The sequence below is a fragment of the Oryctolagus cuniculus genome, chromosome 1 (genome assembly GCF_964237555.1).
Source record: "Oryctolagus cuniculus chromosome 1, mOryCun1.1, whole genome shotgun sequence".
Classification (NCBI taxonomy): Eukaryota; Metazoa; Chordata; class Mammalia; order Lagomorpha; family Leporidae; genus Oryctolagus; species Oryctolagus cuniculus.
In genome coordinates this window covers 155270041-155294924 of record NC_091432.1, presented here as the reverse complement: position 1 = coordinate 155294924, position 24884 = coordinate 155270041, and the positions used below count along the sequence as shown (strand labels likewise).

Below are 24884 nucleotides of genomic sequence, written 5' to 3'. Positions count from 1 at the left end.
TTTCTGTCTCTCATTTATTTTTGCATAGTTTCTGTGTATTTTATGCCTTGAATTTCACTAATCGTTTTTGTACCAAACCTGTTAATCCCATACACTGTACTTTTCATCCCTCAAAATATACTTTTCATCACTAGAAACCATGACTCTAGATAACATTTTGAACATACATACTACAATTGTGCTGTTTTAATGTTTCTCTCTGTTAATTCTAACATGTGACAGTTCTGGGTTGGTTTCAATCAGTTAATGTTTCTGTTCGCTTTGTTTTCCTGTTTCTCAGCATACCTAGTACATTTTGTACACCAGATATTGTGAGTTTACTTTGTTGGGTGCTAAATGTTTTTGTTTTTCTATAGTCTTGAGCCTTGTATAGGATGCTAAGATTTATTTATTTGAAAGACAAAGTTACACAGACAGAGAGAGGGAGAGGGAGTCTGCCATTTGCTGGTGCCCTTTCCAAATGGCCATGATGGTTGGAGCTGGACCAATCCAAATCCAGGAGCCTGGACCATCTTCAGGGTCTCCCACACAGGTGCAGGGACCCAAGGACTTGGGCCATCTTCTGCTTTCCCAGGCCATAGCAGAGAGCTGCATCAGAAGTAGAGCAGCCTTGGCAGCTCATGAGAAGAGCCTTGGATGATTACTGACATCATAAATAAGAGTGTCAATCGTTAAATCAACAACAGGAGTCACTGTGCACTTACTCCCTGTGTAGGACCTCTGTCCTTAATATGTTGTACTATGTAATTAATGGTAAAACTAATCTTCAAACAGTACTTTATACTTTGTGTATCTGTGTGGGTGCAAACTGTTGAAATATTTCCTTAGTATAGAGTTGATCTTCTGTATATAAAGATAATTAAAAATGAATCTTAATGAAGAATGGGATGGGAGAGGGAGTAGGAGATAGGATGGTTTTCGGGTGGGAGGGTGGTTACGGGGGGAAGAACTGCTATAATCCAAAAGTTGTACTTTTGAAATTTATATTTATTAAAAGTTTTCTATTAAAAAAAAAGTGGAGCAGCCAAGACTCAAACTGACACCCATATGGGATGCTAGCACTGCAGGTGGCCCCAAGGATGCTGTTTCATTACATAGAAAGTTCTGTCACTTTGATCTTGCTTTTAAGGTTTGTGAAGCAGGACGTGGGCACTGTTCCCAAGGGCTAATTGTTCCCCACTACTGAGGCAAGATCTTTCTCTTTCCATACCCAGTGCCAGTGCCCTATAAATTATGAGGTTTTCTGGTCTAGTTGCAGAAAAAAAGCATTTTTCCTGGCTGTCTGTGAGCCTTGGGCACTGTCCTATGTAATACGTTGAGGTGCTTCTTTTCCTGGCCTTGAATAGTTTCCCACACACATGCCCTGATGAGTACCCTGCAGATCACTCAAGAGGGACTGTCTTCCATATTGCAAGTGTTCTGTGTGCAGCTTTACCCTCTCAGGAACTCTGTTTTGCAAACTCTAGCTGCCTCAGTCTCCACGGAGTCCACTCCATTTCCTCTATTTGGGAAATCTGTTGGACTTTGCCTGGGTTTCCCCTAACAAGGCCACATTCTGGGAGCTCCAAGTTTGTATTCTGTCTCTTTTTGCTGATTTAGTATTTTTTTAAACAACTTTTTTTTAAAAAAAGATTTTTATTTATTTGAAAGTCAGAGTTACACAGAGAGAGGAGAGGCAGAGAGAGAGAGAGAGAGAGAGAGAGAGAGACAGAGAGAGGTCTTCCATCTGATGGTTCACTTCCCAATTGGCCGCAACAGCTGGAGCCACTCTGATCCAAAGCCAGGAGCCAGGAGCCAGGAGCTTCTTCTGGGTCTCCCATGCGGGAGCCTAAGGACTTGGGCCATCTTCTACTGTTTTCCCAGGCCAAGCAGAGAGCTGGATCGGAAGAAGAGCACCTGGGGCACAAACTGGCGCCCATATGGGATGCCGGCCCTTTTGGCCAGGGCGTTAGCCTGATGCGCCACAGTGTGCTGGCCCAATATTTAGTATTGTGAGAAAAGTTCTTTCATGTATTGTATCTGGGTTTTGGTTACTTTAGATAAGAGGGTAAATCTGGTCCCTGTAAACTCCATCATTACTAGAATCAGAAAACTCTTTCCTGTAATATTTTAATTTGGCTTGTGGATAAATTGTTGCATAACTTTCAACTGAGATATTATTTATCTCAAAGTAGTGGAGCAATAGATAACTGTTTCCTTGTTGCAGTAAATTGTATTTATTCGTGGTATGTTTTTAGTAAATTGAACATCAATTTATTCATCAACCTTATCAACTTCAAACCATTGACCATGATGTGCCAGATCATATTATAAAGAACTCAGAACATAAAGAAAATTATACAAGTATTCTTAAAGTAGAAAAATACACATTTTCCTCTTTGTATAAAAGTACACATGAATAACTTCATAACAGAAGCACTTAAAATATGAAATGCAGTTTCCTGAGTGTTTCTCTTTGTGTGTTTTACTAAGTCCTGCTCATCCCTTAGGACTCAATTCAAATGCCATTTTCTATGGCAGTCTTGTCTTTTTTTTTTTTTTTTTTTTTTTTGACAGGCAGAGTTAGACAATGAGAGAGAGAGAGACAGACAGAGAGAAAGGTCTTCCTTTTTCCGTTGTTTCACCCCCCAAGTGGCTGCTACAGCTGATCTGAAACCAGGAGCCAGGTGCTTCCTCCTAGTCTCCCATGCAGGTGCAGGGCCCAAGGACCCGGGCCATCTTCCACTGCACTCCCAGGCCACAGCAGAGAGCTGGACTGGAAGAGGAGCAACCAGGACAGAACCGGTACCCCAACCGGGACTAGAACCCGGGGTGCTGGTGCTGCAGGCGGAGGATTAGCCTAGTGAGCCGCGGCGCCAGCAGCAGTCTTTTCTAATATGTGTGTGATACAGATATATGTATCCACTCATGCTCTGTGATAGAAGAAACAATATTTATCTTCTTGCTCACTGAATACCCAGAACCAAGTCTGGGGCCTGACACAATGTATATTCTCAATAAGTATTCGTAGAATCCATGAAAAAGTTAGATCACATAGTAAACAGTTAGCCTAGGATAGTGACTAGATTTATCTTCAGTACCTTGCTTCCCTGGGCTGTCTGTGATAAATTGCCAAACAAAAAGACACTGCGATTTTAAAAAGGTTTCAGCGTTGAACTAATCATCAAAAAAAGTTTAGTAAGATATCATACTAACATGGAGAAATAGATACTCATTATTTACTAATTTAAAGGCAAAACAACAGAGAGAAGAAGAGGGACAGACAGTTATCTTCCATCTGCTGCTTCACTCCTCAAATGCCTGCAACAGCTGGAGTTGGGCCAGGCTGAAACCAAGAGTCAGGAACTCCATCCAGATGTACCACCTAGATGGCACCACAACACCCACCCCATTCACTTTTTGAAGTGTAAACTGGTATGCATTTTCAGAGAGCCCTGTGGCAGTATCTGAGAAAAATTTACAATGTATGTACATTTTCAGCAATTGTAGTTCTAGGGAATTTATACACAGTATATGCAGGACTATGCATTGTACTATATATTATATATGTATATTTTACATATTAATATATTAACATAATTAATATATAATGGAATGCTATATTTTTTAAAATTAAGTTAATTTATATGCATAGAAACACAACAGGGGCCAGTGCTGTGACGCAGTGGGTTAATGCCCTGGCCTGAAGTGCCGCATCCCATATGGGCGCTGGTTCGAGACTCAGCTGCTCCACTTCCAATCCAGCTCTCTGGTATGGCCTGGGAAAGCAGTGGAAGATGGCCCAAGTCCTTGGGCCCCTGGACCCGTGTGGGAGGCCCAGAAGAGGCTCCTGGCTCCTGGCTCCTGGCTCTTGGCTTTGGATCAGCGCAGTTCCAGCCTTTGTGGCCAAATGGGGACTGAACTCTCGGATGAAGACTTCTCTCTCTCTCTCCTCTCTGTGTAAATCTGACTTTCAAATAAATAAAAATACATCTTAAAAAAAAAAAACCCAACATTTGGCAAAATGTAAAGTCAAAAAAGCGACATTTAAGGGCAAGTGTTTGGTATAGCAGTTAAGATGGCCATATTCCATGTCAGAGTACCTGGATTTGATTGCTGGCTCTGCTCCTGACTCCAGCTTCCTGCTAACGTGCACCTTGGGAGGCAGCAGAAGAATGCTCATGTAATTGGGTCCCTGGCACCCATTTGAGAGCCCTGTTTTGAGTTCCTGGCTCTTGGCTTTAGCCTGGCCCAGTCTCACCCACTGGAGGAATTTGCAGAGTGAACCAGCATATGGGAACTTTCAGTCTGTTTCACTTTCTCTCTCTCTCAAATAGGGACCAGATTTACTCTCTTACCTGAAATAATCTCAACTGAAATTTTAAACAGCAAGGTGCAAAATAGTATATTGATTTCTGGTCCTTCATCTACCAGCCCTGCTCTTCAGCTCAATATTTGCTAACCCTAACTGCTCTCCATGCAGTGGCAACAGACAGTTTCTATCTGAAATGTCTCTAAAGAGTGTTTCTCAAGAATGTTTTCCCTCCAAGCAGTGGAACATAGCCCATAGCCCAAGTGTTTGGGACCCTGCACCCATGTGAGAGACCCAAATGAAGCTGCAGGCTCCTGACTTTGGCCTGGCCCAACCCTGGCTGTTGTGAATATCTAGGGAGTGAACCAGTGAGAGGAAGATCTGTCTCTCCTGTCTCTGTAACTTTTTTTTTTTTTTTTTTTTTTTTGACAGGCAGAGTGGACAGTGAGAGATAAAGAGAGACAGAGAGAAAGGTCTTCCTTTGCCGTTGGTTCACCCTCCAATGGCCGCCGCTGCCAGCGCACTGGGCTGATCCGAAGGCAGGAGCCAGGTGCTTATCCTGGTCTCCCATGGGGTGCAGGGCCCAAGCACTTGGGCCATCCTCCACTGCCCTTCCTGGCCACTGCAGAGAGCTGGCTTGGAAGAGGGGCAACCGGGACTGAATCCGGTGCCCCGACCGGGACTAGAACCCGGTGTGCCGGCGCTGCAAGGCGGAGGATTAGCCTGTTGAGCCGCGGCGCTGGCCCTGTAACTTTCAAATAAATAAATGTCTAAAAAACAATTGGGGTTTACAATGCTCATTATGAAAGATTAAGTAAGATTCTCCAAACTTGGGGCTTCTCCTGTGATGCTGCCCAATACATCTACAGATCTTCTCTGGTACAATTTTTGCTGCAGCTTATGAGATTTGGGTCTAAGGGGCAATCAATTCTCTGGCTGTTACCATTACTGTATACAATAAGCTGTCCTGTCTTTGACGTAGGAGTCTTTTGTATGCCTTCATGACACTGTGGCAGACTAACCTTCAAGCTTGATAATAAGGTTACATCTCAGACCCTTCATAAATGACAGCTTCAGCATAGACCAAATGCCATACCAAAGGACATGGGATCTGGCACCATCAGCAGCTTCTGAACCAGATGGCACAGTTTTGAAGGCCAGGTAGTTATCTTCCCTTCAGCAAACTGTGACAAGTAAATCATTCTTACTGTGTCCATATGTCCTGTTCTTAGGGTGTTTCCATTCTCACTAGATGTACTCCATGTAGCCCAGTGATGAATGTTTCTGAAGTGGTATCTGACTTAGAAACAAGTAACTTTGTATTTTTTCCATTCTTCCATGTTTTATAATCTACAAAATCATACTTTTTCTTAAGTCATCAGAACTGACATTGCAAGATAATTCAGTAAGATGAATTCTAAAAAGGACGTTACTCCAAGGCAAGATGGGACATAGGAACTCTTTCACATAAAACAAAGCATGAGAAATGACTGCCTTGTAAGATGCAAAAAAATCAACCAAAAGTTTATATTCTTGGCAATTATGTATTGGTGTTTCAGTTTGGAATAGTGGCAGGTTCTAGGCACAGATATTTGTACTTACTAATACATTTTTTAAAAGAAATCTTTATTTTTATGTTGACAGGAAGAGTTAGTGAGAGACAGAAAGAAAGGTCTTCCTTCCGTTGGTTCACCCCCGAAATGGCCGCCACGGCTGGCGCTGTGCCAATCTGAAGCCAGGAGCCAGGTGCTTCCTCCTGGTCTCCCATGTGGGTGCAGGGCCCAACCTCTTGGGCCATTTTCCACTGCCCTCCTGGGCCACAGCAGAGAGCTGGACTGGAAGAGGAGCAACAAGGACAGAACTGGCGCCCCAACCGGGACTAGAACCCAGGGTACCGGCGCCACAGGTGGAGGACTAGCTAAGTGAGCTGTGGCGCCAGTTATACAGAGAGAGAAGGAGAGGCAGAGATAGAGGTCTTCTATCCGCTGGGTCACTCCCCAGTTGGCCAAAATGGCTGGAGCTGTGCTGATTTGAAGCCAGGAGCTTTTTCCGAGTCTCCTATAAGAGTGCAGGGGCCCAAGTACTTGGGCCATCTTCTACTACTTTCCCAGGCCATAGCAGAGAGCTGGATGAGAAGTGGAGCAGCCAGGACTGGAACCAGCACCCAAGTGGGGTGCTGGCACCGCAGGCAGTGGCTTTATCCACCACACCACAGCGCCGGCCCCACTAATAAAACTTTTATAATGGCATCTTGATTAATGTACTTTCATTCTGGGGCCGGTGCCATGGTGCAGCAGGTTAATCCTCTGCCTGAGACAGACATCCCAAATGGGCACCAGTTCTAGTCCCGGCTGCTCCTCTTCCAATCTGCCTCTCTGCTGTGGCCTGGGAAAGCAGTATTAGATGGCCCAAGTGCTTGGGCCCCTGCATCCACATGGGAGACCGGGAAGAAGCACCTGACTCCTGGCTTCAGATCGGCGCAGCGCCAATCATTGTGGCCATTTGGGGAGTGAACCAAGGAAGGAAGACCTTTCTCTGTCTCTTCCTTTCACTGTCTGTAACTGAACCTCTCAAATAAATAAAATAAAATGTACTTTCATTCCATGGGGTAAACCATGAGACAGAAAGGTCTTCCTTTTTCTGTTGTTTCACCCCTCCCCAGTGGCTGCTACGGCCGGCACGCTGCGCTGATCCGAAGCCAGAAGCCAGGTGTTTCCTCCTGGTCTCTCATGCGGGTCCAGGGCCCAAGGACCTGGGCCATCCTCCACTGCACTCCCGGGCCATAGCAGAGAGCTGGACTGGAAGAGGAGCAATCGGGACAGAACCGGTGCCCCAACCAGGACTAGAACTTGGGATGCCGGTGCCGCAGACAGAGGATTATTCTAGTGAGCCACAGTGCTGGCCTAAAATTTTAATTTATGAATATTACACATAAAGCAGTTAAGATACATAAATGCGAGACTGTCACTTATTAACCAAGTCTGATGCTCTCCATCAACTGAAAGTTTTATTTCCAATTTCTAAGGAACATTTGTATTTCATCAAGTCTTCAAGTCGTTTATTTCAGAAGCAGAGAATACAGAACTTCACCCACTGGTTGACTCCCAGATGCTCACAACAGCTGGGGCTTCAGTCAGGAGCCAGGAACACAATCCATGTCTTCTCTATGGATGGGAGGGTCCCAATTTTCTGGGCCATCACTGCTTCCTACTAGAGTCTGCATTGGCAGGGAGCTAGAGTAAGGATCAAGAGCCAGGAATCATACCCAGGTGCTCTGATGCAGGTGTCTAAACCCCAAAGCTAATTGCTCACTCTCCAGATTTTATTTTTTTATTTTCTTTTAATTTTTTGCAGGCAGAGTGGACAGTGAGAGAGATTGAAAGAGAGAAAGGTCTTCCTTTGCCATTGGTTCACCCTCCAGTGGCCGGTGCGGCCAGCCCGCTGCAGCCGGAGCACCGCGCTGATCCCAAGCCAGGAGCCAGGTGCTTCTCCTGGTCTCCCATGGGGTGCAGGGCCCAAGCACCTGGGCCATCCTCCACTGCACTCCCTGGCCACAGCAGAGAGCTGGCCTGGAAGAGGGGCAACCGGGACAGAATCCGGTGCCCCGACCGGGACTAGAACCTGGTGTGCCGGCGCTGCAAGGTGGAGGATTAGCCTATTGAGCTGCGGCGCTGGCCCACATTTTATTTTAAATACCAATTGTAGTCTCCAACTTTAAGGATACCTATATTCAAGTGATTATAGCTCGTTTGATTCTCTGCAACTCTGTATCTTGTTTCTGTTTCTTCATGTATTACTATAAAACACTTTATCTTTTCTGATTTCACAGTTGGCAGGTCTATGATTAGCTGAGAAATGGTGAAATCTATTTTACTGTTTGGTAGCACTTGGAAAGGTTTTTCATTAATGAAAATGAAAACCATAAACATTTACCAAATATTCACACCCCATTGTTACCAATGGATTGGTTGCCTCGATTTAGGAATGTTGGTGTAATTTAAACATTTGAAAAATGCCATTTTAATGCAATTAAATCCGTTTATTGTGAGAAGATATTTTAACACTAGGGTCTGATGAATCACTTTCTCTTAGGGAGAATTTTTTAAAAATCTCCTAAGTTGTATAAAAGTTGTACTGCAGGGCCAATATTGTGGTGCAGCATGTTAAGCTGCCACTTGTGGTCCCAGTATTTCATTTCAGAATGCTGTTTTGGGACCTGGCTACTGTGCTTCTTACCCAGCTCCCTGCCAATGCACCTGAGAAAGCAGTGTATGATGACCTTAGTATTTGGACCCCTGCCAGCACGCATGTGGGCAACCTGGATGAATTTCAGACTCATGGGAAACAGCAAATGAAAGATTGCCTCTCCATCTCTTTCTCACACTCTGCCTTTCAAATAAATGTCTTAAAAAACTGTTACTCTATCTTATTTACTGGATAAAATTAAAATACAGTATTGTAGAAAGCTAATACAAAGCTATCCTGTGCCTTTAAATAGTACAGAAAATTCACTTTTTAAAGAAGATGGGTTAAAAGTATGAGAATGGAAAAGGAAATATGAGTGCTTGCAAGTACTGGGTAAACTCCAAACAAGAACAGTCTGTAACAGTATTCTACCAATATCAATTTCAAAGTTTCAGTCATTGTATTATGATTATTTTAATGTTATCTTAAGGGACACTGGGTGAGGATATCCAGAAACGATGTATCACTTGTGCACTATGCCATGTCTTCTGCCAAAATCTATGAAACCATACCAAGCTAACTTATTAGCTTATAAATACGGTAAAGTAAAAATCCCAGACTCAACAATTTTGTTGACAAGGATAGGATGTTGTTGACTGTGGCTTTCTGGATTAGGAAGGACAAAGCCTTGCAGGGCACATCAGGAATTTATCTCCCTAGGATCCAGTAGTAAATATTTTGTCCAGCTGGTACAAGAGGCAGGACAGTTCTGAGTCTCAACTTTCTGTTAGTGACGCAGAGTGCCTACAAGTAAGATTGAAGTCACTCAGAGAAATGCGTTGTTGGCCAATTCTGTCATTGTGTTAACATCAGAGTGTACTTACACAAAGGTGTCCATGGTGTCGTCAGGTATTATGGGACCACTATCACGTGTGGTCTATCCCAACTGAGATGTTGTTAGGTGATACATGACCACACCTTGATTACTGCTTATTCTCTTCCAGGAAGCGGATGAGATGTTCTAACAGCAATAGAGCAGCAAGTTCCATAGCCCCAGCAGAAAGGCAGGATGGCTGTAGCTGCTGAGTCTCCCAAGCTGAAATTAAAGTTACCAGTATTGAGGAATTTGGGTGGCCTGAAAACAGAAGTTCACTTGGCTAAATTGACAGTGGGTGGCCACTCTGAAAGAAAAGCCTTGCCTGATAGTGCAAAGCCAAACACCTGGCTTCTGCCATAGTACAACTTGGCTAGCAACAAGAATGAGGTTTTGGGTGCCAGGGTGGCCAAAGTGCAATACTGCTGAGCAGAGTTCAGTACATGTGCATAGATTGAAAGCAAGGCATCCTAGATGCTGGAGCTAGATGGGGAGAAGTAGCAGCAGTACAAAACCAATTTCTTCCTGCATCACCTTTTCTCACTGTCCCACGCAGTGCTACCTGGCATTCCAGCTGGGGTGGGAGGGGTGGGGGGAGACTTGATTTGGCCTCTTAGCAGCTGTGCCATATCACCTTTAAACAAGTATAACTGCCTGTAGGAAAAAGGGCACTATACTTCAAATGATAAACTTTGGATAGAGCTTGGAGCAGGGAAAGGAAACAAATCGTCAGTTCATAAATGCTGAGTTGGAACAGTGAATTAAAACAAGAAGCCAAAATAAAATGTCAAGGCTCCTGTGGCTTTGTAGGCCAGGGATGAGGGGAGGGAGGAAAAAAATGTATTTTCAGGTCCCAACCTCTCTGTCCCTGAGCAGGTCTTAGCAGAGACACCTGAGGAAGGTTTCTACCTAAGGCCCCAATAGAGGCCAACAATAAAGGAGGCACAGGGGCTAAGTATGCCAGTAATATTTAAGAGCTATGACTGGTGGTGAAGAAAGTCCTGAGCACAAGTCCCTTTGGAGATTTCAATATATTGGCTATGCACCAAGTGAAATGTGAGGAAGGCAGCTCTCTGTGGGGCCTGCTGGTAAGCCTATGTAATCACCTATGTTTGTGGTGATTTTCACGAGGAACAGAATACTTTAAAAAAAAAAAAAAAAAAAAAAAACCTGTCACCAGGGTTCTTTGCACCAATAGGAAAAATACAGAATCCTAGGGAAAGAAAGAAACCATAGCTCTAAAGACCGAATGCCTACCTGAGTACTCAAAAGAGGCCAGGGTCCATTACTACAGTAGCACCAAATGGCTGACCAGCTAAGTACACTCTTGTATGGTTTTACAAAATAAGTCACCCACTAACCTGCAACTAAGCTAAAACTGAATGTGTGATTCACAGAGGCTTTTCTTGTGACTCTTTGGCTTGACATCTGGCATTCTGGAATGGGTCACTGTGGACTTGATGGCTAACAAGCTGAAGAGAGCCCAACACACCTGCCAGGCAAGCAGAAATAGTATTTTTAGTGAAGGGACTTATTAGCATTTTGTTGTCACATGAAAAAGTGGCGGCTATGCCTTTAGGGGTAAACTTTATGGCCAACTCTACTGCCTGAAGCAGAGCCACTGATTTAATGGAGCCTTGACTCAGAGGCCTACCTCCTTGATTGTTTGGCAGATGAAACCAAAGGAATTGAATGAGCTGTTGCTGCTGCTTGGCTTCAATGCCAGCAGCACAGAATCAGCAGCAGATGTAGTTTCTCCTCAGAAGAGAGACCTCAACAGTGCTTATGACCCTGGCTAGGACTTTCCTTGATGAACCTTACTGTGTTTATTAACTTAGGACTCTTGACCGACAGATTAAAGATAGCCCTCTTGGCCATTAAACTTAAAGAAATTGTTCAACTTGCCAAAATATTTTTAAAATATTAGAAATAAAGATTTCCTTACATTGACAAAAATAAAGTGCAGCAATATATACAGTATTGGCCAAAGAATGGATGCAAAATTAAACACTGTTGTTGACATGTAAATTCGTTCAGTCTTTTTGAAAGACAACTTAACTGAAAATGAAAATATAAGGATTTTGAAATCCATGCACAAGAGGGGTCTTCAAAAAATTTATGGAAATTGCACATGATCAAAAAATTACTCATGGGAAGCTGGCGCTGTGACACAGCGGGTTAACACCCTGGCCTGAAGTGCCAGCATCCCATATGTGCGCCAGTTCGAGACCCAGATGCTCCACTTCCAATCCAGCTCTCAGCTATGGCCTGGGAAAGCAGTATAAGATGGCCCAAGGCCTTGGACTCCTGCACCCAAATGGGAGACCTGGAAGAAACTCCTAGCTCCTGGCTCCAGATTGGCACAGCTCCAGCTGTTGCAGCCAGTTGGGGAGTGAACCAGCAGATGGAAGACCTCTCTCTCTCTCTCTGCCTCCTCTCTCTGTAACTCTGACTTTCAAATAAATAAATAAAACTCTTTAAAAAAAAATTACTCATGGGTTTCAAAATGTTTCTGTTTTTCCATGAACTTGTTCAAGTATCTTCATATGTAAGAGGCATGCATTAACATGTTTGTAAAAGTGAAGATAATCTTCCATTAAACTTTATTTGTGCCTTCTGATTACCTACTATTATATTTTCTCACAGTTCCCATCAAACTTCTAGACTAGACACACACACCCCTGCCCTTTTTGTTTTTTAAATATTTTTCCCCCGGACTGTACTGAAAACATTTTCAAAGGACTAGCATAACACAAAAACTAATGTCCTATTACCAATCTTCATCTTTTCCTATCACTATACAGCAGTCAACACAGATTGAAATTACATTTAATTGTCTATCATGTGCCTTTATTCACACACATGTGAGGGTAATTCAAACTGAGAAAATGGCATTAAAAGTTTATTTTGGTGCAAAGTTTTGAATCTATGCATAATTTTTTTATTATATGCATTTCTACAAATTTTATGAAGTCCTTTGTTTATGTAAAAGTTCATATGATCAGCCTCAAAACCCTTTGAAATAGGTAGTATTGATCTTATCCTACAATTGAAGACATAAGCTCCAAGTGGTTTGTCTGAGGTGATGAACCATGCTTATCCTACTATGGCTGGTGCTGGGACTCCTTTCTACTGTTTTCCTTTATAGTTCTTGTTTCTATTATTTTACAAACTAAAGATCAAGATTAATCTTTTTTCCATTAGTGTACTCCAATCTCATTACAGTGAACTTGAATGAAACAAAGTGAAAATAGTTAGTATAAAGCCTGGCATACTCAAAGGAAAAATATTCTTATTACTCACTTTCTAGAAGTATACAAAAAATAGGCCAGACAAAGGATTCAAAGTGTATGTGCTCCATCAATTAAAATTTCCACATCTGTAAGTTATAACTAACTGAGATGGAAACAACCAAGCAAATATAGTTTCATAGCAATTGGCAGACTTTAATATTCAAGAAGAATTAAATCCATCGTACACATTAAAAATACAGGAAATTTCATGCAGACATGAAGCTTCCAATTCAGCCTTTGTGGCAACTTTTTGAATTAGTTACATATAAATACAGTACACTTTACAGTTCCCAAACTTCATAATTTTTATCCTGTGATTTATTTGTAGGGCTTCTCTTTATGTTGTGTGTGTGTATATATATATATATGTACACATATATATACACCATCTTGTCCACTTGATTAGCGTATCTAAATATACATCATTTCAGAATAAAGAAAATGTTTTAAAAAAGCAAGCACAATAACCTATCTCCTCCCACTTTATGAAAATTGAAGCTTTTGTGTGTAAAGTTAATTTAAGGGAAAAAAACTTTTAAGGCTCACACACTTTAGTAGCTAGGATTAAACATAAGAAATGAAAATTTAAATAAATCCTCCAGTGACACTTCTAATATTGACTGATTCTACCTTTTCAAGTTTAGAATATATAAACTGAAAAAGCTGTAAGAAAAAGATGCAAATTTATGTAGAACATTTTAAAAATATTCATGTGAGAAATTAAAAGCAAATCAATGATTTCAGAATTAACTAAAATATTATATAATTTAGAAGTGTAAGTAACACTGTTAAAAAAATCACCTGATAGCAAAACAATTTTAATTAATAAAACCAACCCACCAGTGCCAACTTGTTTTTCCTATGTGAGAAAAACAAAGATCATCTGTTTTGATACAGTTGTAAAAAACAAATAGTAGCCAATGAATAAAAAGCACTTCTAAATCACTCAAAAACAGCGTGCAATCCTTTACATTCAATGGATGTTTTTTAAAACTTTGTTTCTTTTATGATTTAAGAGAAAAAGATTTTCCCTTAATTTCAAGTTCATTCATACAGGTAATGAGAATTCACACCAAACGAACATCTGCCACGTACTGAGGGACACATAAATGAGAAATAGTTTTAAAAATTCCCTAATTCAACAAGTCATATGGAACCCTGTTGTGCATGGTAGGAGTGAGGATCATAAAACTTCCCTCACTATATGCAGACACAGGTCCCCACCCCCACTAGTAAGATGCCACCTCCAATAGTAACTCCCTATCCTAAGTGACAACAAAGCTGTAAAGATTTACAAGTAAGTTTTCTTATTAAAACATGACAATTATGCTACAAGCACATTATTAAGTCCATCTAATCCAAATTGCCACAGAGGTTCTTTAAAGCAATCACAATAATCTGTGAAAATATTCAAGAAAAATTATTCCTTTCCTCCAAGAAAAGGTTAAAACATGAGTCATCTCTACTTTTCAAGCTACCGGAAACGGCATAATGAACATTTAAAAATAATAATAAAAAGGAAAATTCCCTCCAATAAAGATCTGCTAGAGGTAGAAATTTAAAGCAGCATACACTGTTTAAGCTCCATCAATCAGGGAACAAAATGGTGTTAATCTAAAATTACCTTAATGTCTGCTGCTTACAATATTGAAGACACAGACCATGGATTGTAATTTATCCCTGAATTTCATATTCAAAATTTCCTTACATTAATACCATTATGATAGTTTTTATTAGTATATAATTGTTTTAACAAAAAAGTGCTTGTTTTCATAATCCAGATAATCTAAAGACATTATTGTAAACATCACACTGACAAACTCTGTATTCATTTAGTTTGAAACTATATATTTCAAATGGGCAGATTTTATTCTTATTTTCTCAGCTTCCTAATACTACCTTTAAAAAAGCTTCTGTGCCTCATTTATAATATTGAGATCTCATACATTTCAAAGTGATCCATGATGAGTATGTGTTCAACAAGTGTTCAGTTTAGTGTGGCTAAAAGACAATTTCTCAGTTACCTGAATGCAGTTTACTGACTTGTGATGCTATTAAATTTAGCATCTCATGAAAATGCCATTTTTTATGCTTCTCTAAGTTCAACTAAGCTAGTAAAAATAATTTGAATGATAAAAGAATCACATCTTTTATGTATAGATTGCTTAGGTCCAAATGAATAGAAGTCCCAATAACAGATGCTGAATGTGACAGAAAGATCTTTAGACTCTGCCAAAATAACTCCAATGCAAACACACACACACACCAAAAAAAAAAAAAAAAAAAAAAAAGAAAGAGAGAGAGCGAGAGAGATATTATTATGTAGACTTCAATACGATCAGTCAACAAGATGGCAGACTTGCAATGGATATAGCTTCAAGAAGACACTGGAGATTAGAATTTTTCCACTCAAAGACCTGAACTTCAAGGAAAGTATACTTGAAGACATTTCCTCCATATTACTTATGTAGTACAAATCTGCATGGCATAGTATATTTCTGAAAAAGCAATAGACATATTAAGAAAATAGACACTATTTCTAAATTTTGTTAGGAATAAGAAGGCACCACTGATTTGAGGTTTTGTCCTGTCATCACTGATAGTTGATTTTGAGTTGTTTATTTCAGCCTTTTCTTATTAGACTTTTTTCTGAGTAATGTAACTTAAGACCATTATTGCGGCTTACGGACCACAAACAAGACACATTCATAGTAGTATTTCATCATAGATAGATCATTCACAGTATACGTTGACAAGACAGATTCTTTTTCCACCTGCAATGCAAACAATAATGATCATGATGACAATGATGATAACACCACCAACACACTGAGCACTTAAGTAGTAGGCACCATTTCAAGTATATCCACTTATTCCATACAACTATCCCCATAACACTGCTATTTGAGAATCCCTCTTTACAAAGGACAGGTTATATAAGTTGTTTTGTCATACCAATAATATGTGGTAGAACTGGGATTCAAACTAAAGAAGTCTAACTGTTGAGCCTGAACTCAACAGTTTTGCTTTATTCCTCAAAGCTGAAACACATAGCCAATGTATCATAAAAACTTCCTCTAATGCACCTGATTAAAAAAAATAAGCAGAAGAGGACATAGAACAATATTCCTTCTACATTTGCCCTCCCATACCTATGTTTCTCCAGATCCTAGTTTACTTGGTATCTATCAGTGAGACTCTATAAAAGCCAATATTACAAGCATCAATTATTATTTACTGAAATGCTATTTCACCAGGGATGATAGTTTCCCTTTTACATACACATTATAATTCTAGACCAAGAATATCCTTACTTAATGGTTGAGAAAAGAAAAAGGTTAAGAAAGATCAGTAGCTGCCATGATATTTATTACTCATACAATTTTTAAGTTAAAACTCTGGTAATACTTCATTCCATCCTTACCTCTACTTGGAATCCATATTGCAGAACGACATTCTTTATATCCTCATAGCTCAATTCTATGGAAAGTTCATTTGCCAAATTTTCAAAGTGGTACAAAAGAGGCCCTGTGGTTTAAACATACTGGGAATGAATTGCTTGAATATGAGCATGCACTAATAGCCACGTTAGACTGAACTCCAAACTGAATAATAAATTGGGTAGTAGATGAGACAAAAAAGAAATAAAGAACTTTTAAATTGCTGAGGACACTCATCCAGACCTCTGAAACTTTAGCCCAATAAGTGAAATTTGGGAGCTGAGTTTACACTTGGAGCAAGGCCCTCTGGTACAGCTGGCCTTGCACTATGATTGTTCAAATCACGGACCTTCACCTGGGACTCTTTGGTTACTGAAGGAGTAGTACTGAAGGGTTCAGGAATGCTGAATCCCCAAATTCCAAACTACGAGTGATCTTCAAAAAGCTCATAGAAAATTTGTAAATTCATAGTATGAATAAACTATGTATGGATTTCAAGATTTTTGGTAACAAAATTAAATGGTACTGACTTAGCACATGTGACATGCATTCTGCCAAAACAGGAACAAGAACAAACATGCTAATTATGGCAAAACTTGAAGCAAAGAAGGTGATATCACTTTTATAAAAAGTTTACAGGGTCAATGACTCAAAGAAGTCAGCGGTATAAACATGGATCCCTCATGAAGTTTCTTCTTTATGTCATAAAAACATTCTAAAATTGATTGTGGTGATAGCTGCACAACTCTGAACATAAAAACCACTGGATTTCACACATTAAGAGTGAATGTATGGGGCCGGCACTGTGGCATAGTGATTAGAACCGCTGCCTGCAGTGCAAGCATCTCATATGGGTGCCGGTTTGAGTACCTGCTGCCCCACTTCTAATCCAGCTCTCTGCTATGGCCTGGGAAAGCAGTACAAGATGGCCCAAGTGTTTGGGCCCCTGCACCCACGTGGAAGACCTGGAAGAAGCTCCTGTCTCCTGGCTTTGGATTGGTGCAGCTCTGAACTTTGCAACCATCTAGGGAGTGAACCAGTGGATGGAAGACCACTTTGCTCTCTCTGCCTCTCTGTAACTCTGCCTTTCAAATAAATAAATGAATAAATCTTTTATAGAAGTCTATATGGGGCTCGTGATGTGGCACAGCGGGTAAAGCTGCCACCTGCAGTGCTGGCATCCCATATGGGTGCCGGTTTGAGTCTCGGCTACTTCACTTCCTATCCAGCTCTCTGCTATGGCCTGAGAGAAGTGGAAGATGGCTCAAGTCCTTGGGCCCCTGCACCCATGTTGGGGACCTGGAGGAAGCTCCTGGCTTCGGATTGGCACAGTTGCAACCGTTGCGGCCAATTGGGGAGTGAACCAGTGGATGGAAGACCTCTTTCTCTGCCTCTCTTTCTCTGTGTAACACTAACTTTCAAGTAAGATAAATAAATCTTTAAAAAAAAAAATCTATAGACACAGACAAATACCTATATTTCCTACCCTTGTCTGCTGAAGAGGCCTAGAAGCAACATTACTCCAGTGGAAGAACAAGATTTTCATTTCTATATTTTCATTCCCAACTAAAAGGAACCAGGGATCTTTGGAATACCTGGTTTATTTCAGGGCTAGAAAGACAAGGTACAATATATGGTTGTGTCAGAAAGGAGGCATCAAATAGTGATGGGGATATATCAAAAGGAAAACAGCCAGCTTTAACAGGTTTCACTTGATAAGTATGGGACAAGTTGATGTAAACTATTTATATCCATAAGGCTCTAAAAGTTCTAGTTAAGACAGACTGTTAGACTTGATAATGAAACAAAATTTCACTGTATGCAGTGAACAAATCTTGGCTGGCGCCGCGGCTCACTAGGCTAATCCTCCACCTAGCGGCGCCGGCACAGGGGGTTCTATTCCCGGTCGGGGCGCCGGATTCTGTCCGGTTGCCTCTCTTCCAGGCCAGCTCTCTGCTGCGGCCAGGGAGTGCAGTGGAAGATGCCCTGCACCTGCATGGGAGACCAGGAGAAGCACCTGGCTCCTGGCTTGGGATCAGCGCGGTGCGCCGGCTGCAGCCATGGCGGCCATTGGAGGGTGAACCAACGGCAAAAGGAAGAGCTTTCTGTCTCTCTCTCTCTCTCTCACTGTCCACTCTGCCTGTCAAAAAAAAAAAAAAAAATCTAAAATATGAAAACAAAGGTACAGAAAAGACTTAAGGGATAGAAGAGCATTTACTATATAATTACTAAGTAAATAGAGCTCATGTAGCTATATGGACTTGCACACTCCAAGATAGAAGCATGGCTTGCATGTATGCAAAGCAAAGAGCTGGAAATCAAAATCCAGCAAAAAAGTCTGAGATAAGGTAGGAAAGGGTGGGGGTTGGGGGTAGACTAGTCATTTTCCAGTCATCTTGCTTTCTGTCTTCATTTCACCCTAATACTCCATGAAGTCATACTTTTTTTTTTCTGTTTATGAAATTATCTACCCCTTTTTTTTTTTTAAATTCTTTTGTCCCTTGATGATATTCTTGCCATTCTTTGCCAGTATATTTTATATCTTTTTAAAGTTTTACTATCACTGTCTTGAGGTCTCAATGAGAGGAAATAACATGTTCATCTTCCACCTTTTATAGGAAATGTCTCATGTTTTCAAAAATTCTATAATTTATAAATTTTATATTTATAAATTTTTTGTAAAGATTTATTTATTTGAAAGTCAGAGTTAAAGAGGTAGAGAGGTAGAGAGAGAGAGAGTCTTCCATCCACTGGTTCACTCCCCAGATGGCCGCAACAGCTGGAGCCACTCCAATCCGAAACCAGGAGCCAGGAGCTTCTTCTGGGTCTCCCACATGGGTGCAGGGGCCCAAGGACTTGGGCCATCTTCCACTGCTATCCCAGGCCATAGCAGAAAGCTGGATTGGAAGAGGAGCAGCTGGGACTAGAACCAGCGCCCATATGGGATGCCGGTGCTTCAGGCCAGGGTGTTAAACCATTTTGTCATAGCACTGGCCCCAATTTTATAATGTTTTAAAATCTGATGGAGCCCACTGTTCAGTATGTTTTACAAAGATCTCCTTTTGTACTTTAATCCATTAATTCTTCCAGATGTTGGTTATGTTTACTTTGCAAATTGCATATCCTTCATTATCTCACTGGAAATGTGCATGTACTCTCTCACTTTAAAAGACATTATAAATGAAATGTATTTAAGGGGGGTACTGATAATCAAGAAAAACAGGATTCCCAGGCATCCATGTACCCAAGATACATATGTATAACAGTTTCCTTGAAAAGCTCACAAATATTTTCTATTTAGAGTAATAAATAGTACCTCAAGTTCCTCTTAATTAAAGCATTTTTAAGTTAATAAGCCCTGCTACTCTAATTTCATCTAATTTGTGAAACATTTTCATTAGTTTTAATTCCAGTGCTATTTATGAGTATTCCAGAATGGCTAGCCATTACATTTCTCATTTATATTGATAATCTAGCCTGTATAAGCATGGTTAGAATAACATCATCCCTGAAAGGCTGATACACTCATAGTTCACAGAGAAAATTAAGCCTTCATGTCCACATGGGTGCAGCCAAAACCAGAGGAATGTTATGAATTTACCAATACAGATGCTCCTTTATCATGTTTCTTGGCAGCCAATCTCCCTAAACATTTTATTCCTTTTTTAAAAATTTTCAAAGAGTAGTTTCATTCACACACAGAAGTCTGCTGTCTGCCAGGCTCTGTACCACATGAGTAGGAAGCATTAGATCCCTGCCCTCAGCAAGCTTAGAGATAAACAGGAGAAACAAAAACAAAAACATATGGGTGGCACACCTGGATGGACCTCTATTACAAAAGAAGGTCTGTTCCTTGGTGTTACTCAGATTAGAAGCAACTTCTTATAAGATAATTTCTGTTTCTGGGACCATTCATTCCCCTAATAATAATTTACAAATTCTCAAATTAGTCTACATTCCTCATTCTCTCTCTCCTCTAAATAAACAGTATGTAAGCTTCTGAATCATTTTGAGAAAGTAAGTAATCACATCACACTCCTGTGATTTTTTTTACACCTTTGCATAATAATAAATGTGCATTTCTCCTAACTAAAACTTTTCCTAAAAAATGAACATGAGGGGCTGGCACCCTGGCGCACCAACTTAATCCTGTCTGCGGGCACCGGCATCCCATATGGGTGCCAGGTTCTAGTCTCAGTTGCTCGTCTTCAGCCCAGCTCTCTGCTGTGGCCTGGGAGGGCAGTGGAGGATGGCCCAAGTGCTTGGGCCCCTGCACCAGCGTGGGAAAACAGGAGGAAGCACCTGGCTCCTGGCTTCGGATTGGCGCAGCTCCACACAGCTCCGGCCGTTGTGGCCATTTGGGGTGAACCAAAGGAAGGAAGACCTTTCTCTCTGTCTCTCTCTCACTTCTGTAACTCTACATGCCAAATAAATAAATTAAAAAAAAATTTTAATAAAAAAAAGAGCATGAGTGGTAATACCACAAAGTGAGAAACACTTCAACAGATTCTGAGAACATAAAAGTGGAACATGCACTATTTAACCTAATCTGAAGGATCACCTAAGCTGAGTGTTAAAGAATACATCAGAAACAACAGTGAAAACAGAGGAGAAAGACAATGGGCTTTCTAAGTCAGAAGATTGCATTTGAAGTCACAGAAGAGGTTGATTAAAAAATGTGAAGCTAAGACTTCAGATAGAAGGTCACAAAGGGCATTGTAAACAATGCTGAAGAATTTAAATGGTCAAGAAAGCTAGAATTTTATGCAGGAGTCTGACAGGAACAGATTTACATAGTGGAAAGAGCACTCTGGTGATAACATGTGGAACTGAAAGGGGCATGGAAGGTTGTAGACAATTCCAAGACAGGGACACCCTGTTAAGGAAACTACTGTAATGATTCTAATCCAGGTAAGCACTGATTAAGTTAGATCAGTAGTTCTCAACTGAAGGCATTTTTGCCCATCCCAAGGGACAGGGTTCCAATGTCTAAAAATATTGCTTAAAGATTATAATTTTAAAATTTTCATTATATTTGAAAGGCAGAGGACAGAGGTTAGGGGTAGGAGCAGGGGAACAGACAGTTGGGAGAGACATCTTCAGCTTATTCACTTTCTAAATGCCCACAACAGCCAGTGCTGGCTAAGACTGAAGCCAGGAGCCTGAACCATCTGGGTCTCCCACATGATGGCAGGACCAAAGTACTTGAGCAATCATCTGCTGCCTTCATTAGCAGGAAGCTGGGCTGCAAGCACTGTAGGCAGGACATCAACAAGTGGACATTCCAACTAGCAACTTAACCATGTGCCACACCCCTGCCCCACAGACAGTTTTGTCACAACTTGAAATTACTACTGGATTCTAGTAGGTAGAGGCCAGAGAGTCTGTTAACCATCTTACGATACACCAGACTCTCTGCTATCCCCATTTATGATCCAACCCCAAATGTCAATAGTGCCACAGCTGAAAAATCCTGGGACTGAAAGAGATTCAAGAGTTATTAAAAAGAGGGGCCTGCACCGTGGCGTATTGGGTAAAGCCACTGCCTGTAGTACTGGTATCTCATATGGGCACCAGTTCAAGTCATAGCTGCTTCACTTCCCATTCAGCTCTCTGCTAATGTGCCTGGGTAAGCAGTGGAGGGTGGTTCAAGCACTTGGGCCCTTGCACCCAGGTGGAAGACCGGGAGGAAGCTCCTGGCTCCAGGCTTCAGATTGGCCCAGCTCCAGCCATTGCAGCCATCTGGTGAATGAACCAGCAGGTGGAAGATCTCTAACTCTGCCTTGCAAATAAATCAGTAAATATTTTTTTGAAAAAAAGATACTAAAGGGGCCAGTGCTGTGGCGCAGCGGGTTAAAGCCCTGGCCTGAAGCACCGGCATCCCATATTGGCACCGGTTCTAGTCCCAGCTGCTCTTCTTCCGACCCAGCTCTCTGCTATGGCCTGGGAAAGCAGTGGAGGATGGCCCAAGTCCTTGGGCCCCTGCACCCACGTGGGAGACCCAGAAGAGGCTCCTGGCTTTGGATCAGCACAGCTCTGGCCATTGTAGCCATCTGGGGAATGAACCAGCGGATGGAAGACCTCTTTCTCTACCTCTCTCTGTAACTCTTTCAAAATAAATAAAATAAATCTTTAAAAAAAAAAAGTTACTAAAGAGCTTTAAGAGATACAATTTGTACATCAACTGGATGCAGATAGTGAGGGAAGAGGGATTTTATGGGCTGATTGGTGTATCTTCCACATGTTTATGCAGAAGTCCAGTTCCCAGTGAAAATATATTTGGAAGTAGGAATTCGAAGAAAGCAATTAACGTAAAAGGAGGGCATACGAGTGGAGTTCTAATCCAACAGGATTAGTGTCCTCATAAGAAGAGAGGACACAGAACTCATGATTTTTTTTTTTTTTTTTTTTATTTTTTTTTTGACAGGCAGAGTGGACAGTGAGAGAGAGAGACAGAGAGAAAGGTCTTCCTTTGCCGTTGGTTCACCCTCCAATGGCCGCCGCGGCCGGCGCGCTGCGGCCGGCGCACCGTGTTGATCCGATGGCAGGAGCCAGGAGCCAGGTGCTTCTCCTGGTCTCCCATGGGGTGCAGGGCCCAAGCACCTGGGCCATCCTCCACTGCACTCCCTGGCCACAGCAGAGAGCTGGCCTGGAAGAGGGGCAACCGGGACAGAATCCGGCGCCCCAACCGGGACTAGAACCTGGTGTGCCGGCGCCGCTAGGCGGAGGATTAGCCTAGTGAGCCGCGGCGCCGGCCCAGAACTCATGATTTCTTGCTTTGTCCCTCTCCCCCTTGCCACCCACATAGGAGACCAGGATGAGTTCCAGGCATCTGGTTTCATTGCAGCCATTTGGAGAGTGAACCACTGAACAGAATATCTTTATCTCTCTCCTCTCTGTCACTCTTTCAAATAAATAAAATAAACTGCCATAAGACTGGATAGGAGAAATATGGAGTAAATAATAAATACGTGGCATAACAGTGAAAAGCACTAATAAGGAAATTATTATTATTATTTTGTATTCTTTAACTTATACATGCAAGGGACTTTACTTGTAAAAAGTATTAACCTTCCAAATAAGGACTATGTTTCTCTTTTATTCTAACTCTATTAAGAGTGAAAGCTCTCCTATTTTACTCCCAATTAACCAATGTTATTTATGTTGCCCATGACAGATCACAGCAACACTGCAGCACATTTAAATAGTGTTACCAAACACTATTCTTACGAGGAGCCAATTTTATTTTTTCAGACTGTTATTATTACATAACTTAATAAAATATTAGTAATCCAATAAAGTAAATGTTCAATAAGTTATTTCTGTGAAAAAAAAGGCAAGTGCTTTGGAAATAGACAAAACCTTACCATAACTCAGTAACTAGTATCAAAAGTTTCAAATCACATAAATACAGGTCATGGTAATGCTGAGTTATAAATTGACCTGGAGTATCCAAGAAATTTGCTCTGGGCTACAAGCCTGTCTCTGCCACATATAATCTACAGATCTTTTCTGCTAGTTACTTAACCCAAATTTCAGTTTCTTCACTATAAGATAGTGCCATCTCAATACTCTTACAGAGTAGCCTTGATATTAAACAGAGTGCAAGGGGCTAACACAGTACCTAATTCACATTGAGCAAGTAAATACCCAGCAGGTAACATTTTTTAATCATTACCTGGAAGTTTTCCAAAAGTTAAACTACTTTTTTTTATTTTTTTTTATTTTTGACAGGCAGAGTGGACAGTGAGAGAGAGAGAGACAGAGAAAGGTCTTCCTTTTGCCATTGGTTCACCCTCCAATGGCCGCCGCAGCCGGCGCACTGCGGCCGGCGTATCGCGCTGATCCGAAGGCAGGAGCCAGGTGCAGGGCCCAAGCACTTGGGCCATCCTCCACTGCACTCCTGGGCCGTAGCAGAGAGCTGGCCTGGAAGGGGGGCAACCGGGACAGAATCCGGTGCCCCGACCAGGACTTGCTTGCTGGCGCCGCAAGGCGGAGGATTAGCCTATTGAGCCATGGCGCCGGCCCAAAAGTTAAACTACTTTTAAAGAAGGTCTGAGGTTTGTTATATTTGTTCCTTATTTTGATGATTGCATTTTATAGCTGCATTCATCAGATCCTACAGAATTCTGAAGAAATGTTTGGAAATCACTTAACTACTACTTCTAGGGGTAGTCCTAAGGGCAAAATCTCTGTTAAAATAAGATCATTAAAAAGATTAGGTGGGGGCCGGCGCCGTGGCTTACTTGCTTAATCCTCCACCTACAGCGCCGACATCCCATATGGGCGCCGGGTTCTAGTCCCGGTTGCTCCTCTTCCAGACCAGCTCTCTGCTGTGGCCCAGGAGGGCAGTGGAGGATGGCCCAGGTCCTCGGGCCCTGTACCCACATGGGAGACCAGGGGGAAGCACCTGCCTCTGGCTTCAGATCGGCGCAGTGCACTGGCCGTAGCGGCCATTTGGGGGGTGAACCAACGGAAGGAAGACCTTTCTCTCTCTCTCACTGTTTAACTCTATCTGTCAAAAAAAAAAAAAAAAAAAAAAAAAAAAAAAAAAAAAGACTAGGTGATAGAACCCAGCAACAAAACTATACCCATCCTGAAGAGGAAGGACTTATGAATATGTTGGTGTTTTTATATAGTATGAAGACCCTCATCTTGCAAACCTTTATATTCTAACTTTGATGTCTTTTTTTAATTATCTGAAAGACACATAGATAAAGAAAGAGATCTCCCATCTGCTAATTCACTACTTAAAAGCCAGTGACAGCCAAGGCTGGGCCAGGCAAAAGGAGCCGAGAACT

At 41.6% G+C, this 24884-nt stretch overlaps 1 protein-coding gene and 1 long non-coding RNA gene across 4 annotated transcripts in view; both read right to left on the bottom strand.

The window, feature by feature from the left end:
* Positions 1-9212: 9212 nt before the first annotated feature.
* LOC138844089 (uncharacterized) lies at positions 9213-9475 on the bottom strand. The gene is made up of 2 exons (XR_011379508.1): positions 9361-9475; positions 9213-9280 (listed from the first exon to the last, which is right to left on the bottom strand). It is a non-coding gene; the product is annotated as an uncharacterized lncRNA (long non-coding RNA).
* A 3300-nt stretch (positions 9476-12775) lies between these two features.
* The window catches only part of CARNMT1 (carnosine N-methyltransferase 1), a 54365-nt gene continuing 42256 nt past the window's right edge, over positions 12776-24884 (bottom strand). For all 3 annotated transcript variants that reach the window (XM_002708240.5, XM_051846610.2, XM_051846609.2), the window contains exons 7-8: positions 16068-16171; positions 12776-15417 (exon numbers count right to left, since the gene is read on the bottom strand). In XM_002708240.5, the coding sequence (XP_002708286.3) occupies positions 15316-15417; positions 16068-16171 (206 nt within the window). In that variant the 3' untranslated portion in view covers positions 12776-15315. The remainder of the gene's footprint in view (positions 15418-16067; positions 16172-24884) is intronic.